The sequence below is a fragment of the Ciona intestinalis genome, chromosome 14 (genome assembly GCF_000224145.3).
Source record: "Ciona intestinalis chromosome 14, KH, whole genome shotgun sequence".
Taxonomy (NCBI): domain Eukaryota; kingdom Metazoa; phylum Chordata; class Ascidiacea; order Phlebobranchia; family Cionidae; genus Ciona; species Ciona intestinalis.
The window spans coordinates 2692911-2699818 of NC_020179.2; the positions used below are offsets into that span (position 1 = coordinate 2692911).

At 32.9% G+C, this 6908-nt stretch overlaps 1 protein-coding gene across 1 annotated transcript in view; it reads left to right on the top strand.

Moving 5' to 3' along the window:
* The window catches only part of LOC100183250 (carnitine O-palmitoyltransferase 1, muscle isoform), a 21502-nt gene that overhangs the window by 4993 nt on the left and 9601 nt on the right, over nt 1-6908 (top strand). Inside the window, exons 8-13 of the mRNA XM_026837632.1 lie at nt 264-482; nt 824-908; nt 2253-2464; nt 3893-4062; nt 5492-5714; nt 6155-6319. Coding sequence (XP_026693433.1) covers nt 264-482; nt 824-908; nt 2253-2464; nt 3893-4062; nt 5492-5714; nt 6155-6319 — 1074 coding nt within the window. The remainder of the gene's footprint in view (nt 1-263; nt 483-823; nt 909-2252; nt 2465-3892; nt 4063-5491; nt 5715-6154; nt 6320-6908) is intronic.

Below are 6908 nucleotides of genomic sequence, written 5' to 3' on the forward strand. Positions count from 1 at the left end.
GGCAAAATTTATAAGTTAAACTGTACTTACAATTTTTTGAACACCTTTTCTAAATACATGTAACTAAATTTGCATTAAAATTCGCTTTTAATAACAAATCCTGATTTTATCTCAAATAACAGTTTATTTATTAATCTTTCAGTGTTACTACAATAAAAAAATAGCTATTAGAATAACGTTTTTTGAATAGCGCACAAAACTTGTTAAAATGCAGTTACACTCATAATCGCCAAACATTAAAAACCTCATTGATTACTTATTAGTCAAAATTTGAACTCAAATTCTCTCATTCAACTCTTCAAATAGGTGGGAGCAGTATGTATATCCTTGCTGGGCGTGGTCCAATTATGGTCAATTCAAATTACTATGGAATGGACCTTCTGTACCATAACCCAACCCCTGTACAAGCTTCTCGCGCTGCCAATATAGTTCATGCTATGTTTGCATTCCGTTCAACACTGGATAAAGAACTCATTAAACCAGTAAGACTTTTGTTGTCAGACTTTCTAAGACTTTTTTATGCCCCATTAATATATTGTTACATTTTTGCTCTTTTGTGCTGCGTTATAAAATTTAACAATAAATTTTACTTTAGTTGTCAGACTTACTTGGAATTTTGATGGCCCATTAATTTAATATATATTCCGTTTTTGCTCTTTTGGGTCTGTTATACAGTTTAACAAAAAAATTTAATTCAATTACCTTTTATGCACATTTCACCTATAGTTTTTTATTAAAACTGAAAATACTAAATATCCTAATAAATAAAACATGATTAAACTTCACTTTACAATTCATCTCAATTTAAAATCATTAATTTCAGATTAAAGTGAATGGAGTGGTCCCATTATGCAGTGCTCAATATGAAAGAGTGTTTAACTCCTGTAGAACTCCTGGTGTTGAAGCAGGTATGTTGAACCACACAACTATATTTCTTAAAACTATGTTATGGCCAAGGTATATATAGCAGTATTAATGTAACATGTAATGTGTATGGGCGGCATTAATGCAATACATGTTGGTATACTGGTATTAATATAACCTGTTTGGTATTTATGGCGGTATTAATGCAATATATTGTGGTATAATGGTATTAATACAACATGTAATGTAATATATGGCGATTTTAATGTAATATTGGTGGTGTTAATTCAATTACTTTGAAATGTATGCAATCATGTTTTGGCTGTTAGCATATCTGTCTATTCAGTAATGGCTTGTTGACAATCTTTAATTAAGTCATCAGATTAATCTAGTAGAGGTAACATAGTTGTTGACAGCCTAATTATTAGGTGTTACATCATATAAATGGCACAAATATATGAATCACAGTTGCTCTACTATATAATATATTATATATCATAGATGTTAATTCCATTCATATGGTTTGGTCATTTATATTTCCAATGGCATTTCCCTACCACAGTTTAATTACATCTGTTCCGTTTTTCTCTCTAGTCACATGTTGTCCCATTTCTATTTTGTAAATACTTGTCACGCGCATACATTACGTAATTGTATTATGTCATTTTATAATGTGCATTTCCTGTGTTAAAGTCTAAAGTCCAATCTTTTCTTTATTTGCTGTGTATCTGCCCTACCAGGTCAAATATTAACTTTAAAAAAAACTTTTCCATGCTCACTACTACCAATGTGTGTCAAGAGCAAAGCTATGTCTTTACACAGCCTATTAAATTACTATGTACCTAGTGCTGGAATCAGTTATATAATCCATGTTTTTTTTCTGGGTTAATCATTACATTGGTTCATTACCCATTAAACAAAGTAACAAACTGTTCATATAACTGCTTTGTTAAATATAAACTTGAGGTTGACCGTTGACCTATATTCACCTTAACTTAAACTATATGTTTACTTCTGCACTGTATGTACTGCCATAAGCTAATGGTTAAACTATTTCACTGGGTCAATGGTTAAACTAATCAACTGGGGTAATGGGCCAATCACGCCCCTTAATCCTAGGACCCATGGCGTGCCACACTGCGGACCTCACCCACATAGAATAGAATTTTAAACGACTTTATTTATAGCATAACGCTGTTTATAAAAAATATTGGCATTTTAATGCATAAAAGCTTACACTATAGTATAAAGTATATATAACCCCTATTTTATATTAGTGTTACCTCTATTTTAAGTCCAGCCTAGAATCATCGCCAATGTTTTGAATTGATTACTCAATTTCTTTCTAGTTTTGTTGTAGCCTTCAAAACATGATCATTTTTTTACAGACCGTATTTGCCACTGGTCCGATTGTCGTCACATTGCTGTATACCATCAAGGTCGTTGGTTTAAGATGACCTGTTACAAGAACGGGGTTCTTCTCGAGCCAAGTGAGATGGAAATCCAGATCGAATCAATCTTGAACGACACGTCCCCCCCTTGTGAGGGAGAGGAACACTTGGCAGCATTGACTGCTGGAGAGAGAATACCATGGGCGAAGGTATGATGGTGTATGAAGGGGTGTATTTAGGGGGGCTAAGTGGGTCTAGGTCTTTCTTTTATATGTGAAAGTTGTGAAGCATAAGGCATGAAACAACAATGCTTTATTGCGCTGCATATTTGCCCAGTATCTATTTTATAGCTACCAACATTCAATTCCTTGAAGTTTTAAGCATTTCTACTCTTATTTTTTAACAAGAAATTTATAAAATTTAAAGAAAATACAAAAAAAAAAATTTTTTTTGATTAATCTATCTGTGTTCTAAAGTTTCTGAATTATTTAGAATTAGCCAATCAGATTGATTTATCCCAGACACGCCCCCAACCGCATAATGCGGCATCATGAATGCATCTAGTTATATTATGTATCGAGTACATCATTGTTACGTAATTTCTACCATATCCTGTTACACGCATTATGTGTCATGAAAGACTCAACATCAATGGAAAATTACAGATACCTTGTGCTAATATTTAACCAGGAGTTATATAAGGAATAGGGCTTAACTAAGTAAAAGAAGAATCAATATTTTTAACTAATTGTAAACCAAGGCATTTCTAAATAGAAACACACACTACATTGTCAAATATAGAATGTGATTCAGTGTTATTAATCTAATTTTCAATTCAAAATGGTATTGATTTTGTTTTTATTTTTTACTATATGGGTGTTTTTTTGGACCTAGGATTTAGGCTAGATTTGACCAATTTCCAATTACGACTACCCTAACAGGCTAACACCCGTTTTTTATTGTTTAGCCTGAACACTTTGACTTTTAACATATAACTAGACACTTTTACTTTTATAAAACTATAAGTGGCAAACTAAGGCAGGGATAACTAGATATCTATTGTCGTGAAAAATGTCTATCTCATTGGTTGTAAAGTTTGAACCTGAAAAAAACTCTTAACTTTTGGTTGTAATGTTTATACCTGAAAGAAACTCTTAACTTTTGGTTGTAATGTTTACAGATTAATGCAGTGTGGAAAATTACAGTTTTTTCTCTATGTATATAAATGTCATTTTGTACTATTGCAGTGCTCTTCAACCGGTGTGCACGGTGCACCCTAGGGTGCATCAAAATATGCCAGGGGTGCACCAGTACAAAAGGGTATACAAGGGTGCATCACAAACTACAACAATTTTTAGCAATAATACTCAGTTTTGAACATTTTTAACAAATTTAGCCACTTTTCTACAGTTTTTTTTTATATGAATTATATATCTTGCATCACTGGGAATTGCGAAACATCATTAGTTGTTTGTTTAAACATATAGGAGTGCATGAGTTTGTCGCAACAACTTTAGGGGTTCACCAACCCAAAAAAGGTTGAAGAGCACTGTACTATTGTACAAAGTGGGCCCTGTAAAATTATTACATATCAATATGAACAGATTTAAAAGTTTTTATGCTATCTCACTTTCCAGGCACGCAACACATACTTTGTCGACGGCGTTAACAAGAAATCTCTTCATGCGATTGAAAAAGCTGCGTTTATTCTCGTCCTCGATGATGAGGAACACGTGGTAAGCGATGAAGACTCAGCTTCGTTGTCAAAATATGGTCGATCGCTCTTACATGGAAAATGTTATAACAGGTAATCCGTTTAATTATTTTCACTAAGTCAGTAAATCATTTATTTAAAGTAGCATTTCAAAAACTAGGGTAAATTTACCCCTGAGAGTAATTTCTCATATTTAGAGGGTAAATGAGCTACCAATCAAAATTTAAATCAGTTGACGGGACAGAAAAATATGAGCCATGAGCGTCATGTTACATATTAGGGGTAAATCTGATAAGCATCTTTGTAAAAAGGGTACAGCATACAAAAAAGTTTAACAACCACTAATTTAAAGTAACTGGTTTTACTATAAGTAATTAAAACCTTATTAAAAATATTTTGAATTTGAACCATTAAAGAGAAAAGAAAAAAGATTTCCGTAATTATGTGTCATACGTTTTCTACCAACGTGTAATATTTACTAAGACATTTTCTCCCGTTTAGTTCTTGTAAAATGTGTTTTACAAACTAGGGCAGTTGAAAAGTTCAATGTTCTTCAATAATTAACATGTCTGAAGGTTAAGCCCTTAACCCTCTATTTAATATTTAACTTAAGTTAGTAAATTGACAAACTTTGTTGAAAGTCACATGAGGAAAATAAGTGTTATATTAACTGCAGTGTTTTGTGGGCTTTTATTTTCGGCACCGTAGCACAGTTGGTTAGCGCGCCTGTCTCTGACCCAGAGATAATGGGTTCAAGGCTTGTCATTGCTACCATTGTGGGCGTATTTGTCCTTGGGCAAGAAACTTAACAGCAATTGCTCCAATCCAGTGGTCACTAATGGGCTGGCCTAATTATCAGCCACGCATAAAAAATATTCACCCACAAAGTAACATGTTTTTTACCCGTGTTATAACAAGTGTCGTTTTCCGGCCAAGCGAGGATAAAGCAACTTACATTCAATCATTCATTCATTCATTTGCTGCACATTTTACAACAATACCAATTGTTTAATTATAAAGATCAGAAACAGATGTTCAAAGGATTGGTCTTATTTCAGGAAATTTTAGACAATATGTTTGACAGGTCAAACAGAAATCACCATATGTCTGATCGAATGCAAATTTAGCACAACACCACACCAGTATTTTGTTCATTTAATTACTGTGTTATATTCTGACGATGTCTGTCTGCATGGCAGAATAAAAGTGCCATAAAATACACATTTTCCAGCTATTTTCCATAATTTGTATTCAAATTATTGCATATACTTTATATAAACGAAGTTTTTTTTTAGGACCTGAGATTTAGGCCAGATTTGGCCCATTACCTTAACACCCAGAGTCCCCACCAGGACCCCACGCCAATTACATTCTTTATTTACGCGAATAGTGTGACCAGTGTTACTTTTCCCAGACTCCTTATGTCCCTAAGAGTCCTAGACTAAGCCACACAACATAAACCCAAACAAAATTTAAGCCATGCAATAAAAAATAAAAAAAGCTTATTGAATACTTATTACAGGTGGTTTGACAAAACCTTCAACTGCATCGTCTTCAAGAACGGAAGATGGGGAATCAATGCTGAACATTCATGGGCAGATGCCCCAATCATGAGTTATGTGGTGGAGGAAGCACTTGGCTTTGAATATCAATCCCTTGGTTATACCCAGGATGGTAGAGTAAAAGGCAGGCCTACTGTACAACCCATCACGCCTCATAGATTACAGTGGCAACTTACACCAGAGGTAATGAGGCATGCCATAGTTAAGATAATTTTAAAGAGAATTTGAAGTGGTTTGATCCTATTCGTAAAAATGTTAAAAAATTCATGTTTTCATAATCAAGGAATTGATAATAAAATAATTTGGTTCTATCTAAGTGTTGAGTGAGAAAATAATATTTTTTATATGAAAGTTACGACAAAAAGTAACTTCGCAAAGCATGTAAGTCACTAGTGTGCAAAAAATGTGTTGCACAAAATCTGTAAAATATTGCTTTTGTTCATTTTTATTTATTCTAATATGTATATATATATATATTAATAACTGCAAGATACAATTTTCAAGTTATGACAAAGAAAGTAATCTAGCCATAATTTCCAATACTTTAGATAGAATTTTAAAGACATTATCGGAACATTTTTGGCTGTCATTTCTTTGCATTTAAGTATCATTTTTTCTCTTAGTGTCAAGAAGTGATTGAAACCAGTCTTTCTGTTGCGAATAACCTCGCAGATGATGTTCACCTTAATGTGTCGGCATTCAAACACTTCGGAAAAGGACTCGTGAAGAAGTTTAAGATGTCTCCAGATGCTTTCATACAAGCTGCATTACAAATCGCTCACCTTAGAGTAAGAATTAGCAGTTTATTTAAGATATAGCATTTGCTAAATAAGATTTAAAGTTTTTAAAATGATTTTTTTTATTTTCTAATTAAGTCTTATTTTTCTAAATAGGTTTTCAAAATTGTTGTATATATATAGTAACATTTCTATTTTTCCAAAAATTTCTAAACAGAAGAAGAAATTTAAAAAATATTAGTAAGTGGATTCCCCAGCCCCGCTTTTTTCTATTACTTCTTCTTAAAGTAGTTTTTTTACCAGTTCCCTGTTTTAATGACTGTTTTTTGCTATTTTTTTTTTTGCTAGGTCCATTCTCTACTTTAATAAATTAGATGTTGGCTACTGTATTAAATTAGTTGAAATAAAAGTAACATACATGGTAACTCATAAGCTGGCATGAGGTGTAATTACAGAACACACGTGGTATAACGACTATCGTTTACGGCCACGCGAGGATAAAGTAAATTACATTTAAATAAAGATTTCGTTTATGTTGTTAAGTAGACCCATATTGGTGATTTAACAATTCGCATTTTTTAGGACAAAGGTCGTTTCTCGTTAACATACGAAGCCTCAATGACAAGATTGTTCAGAGAAG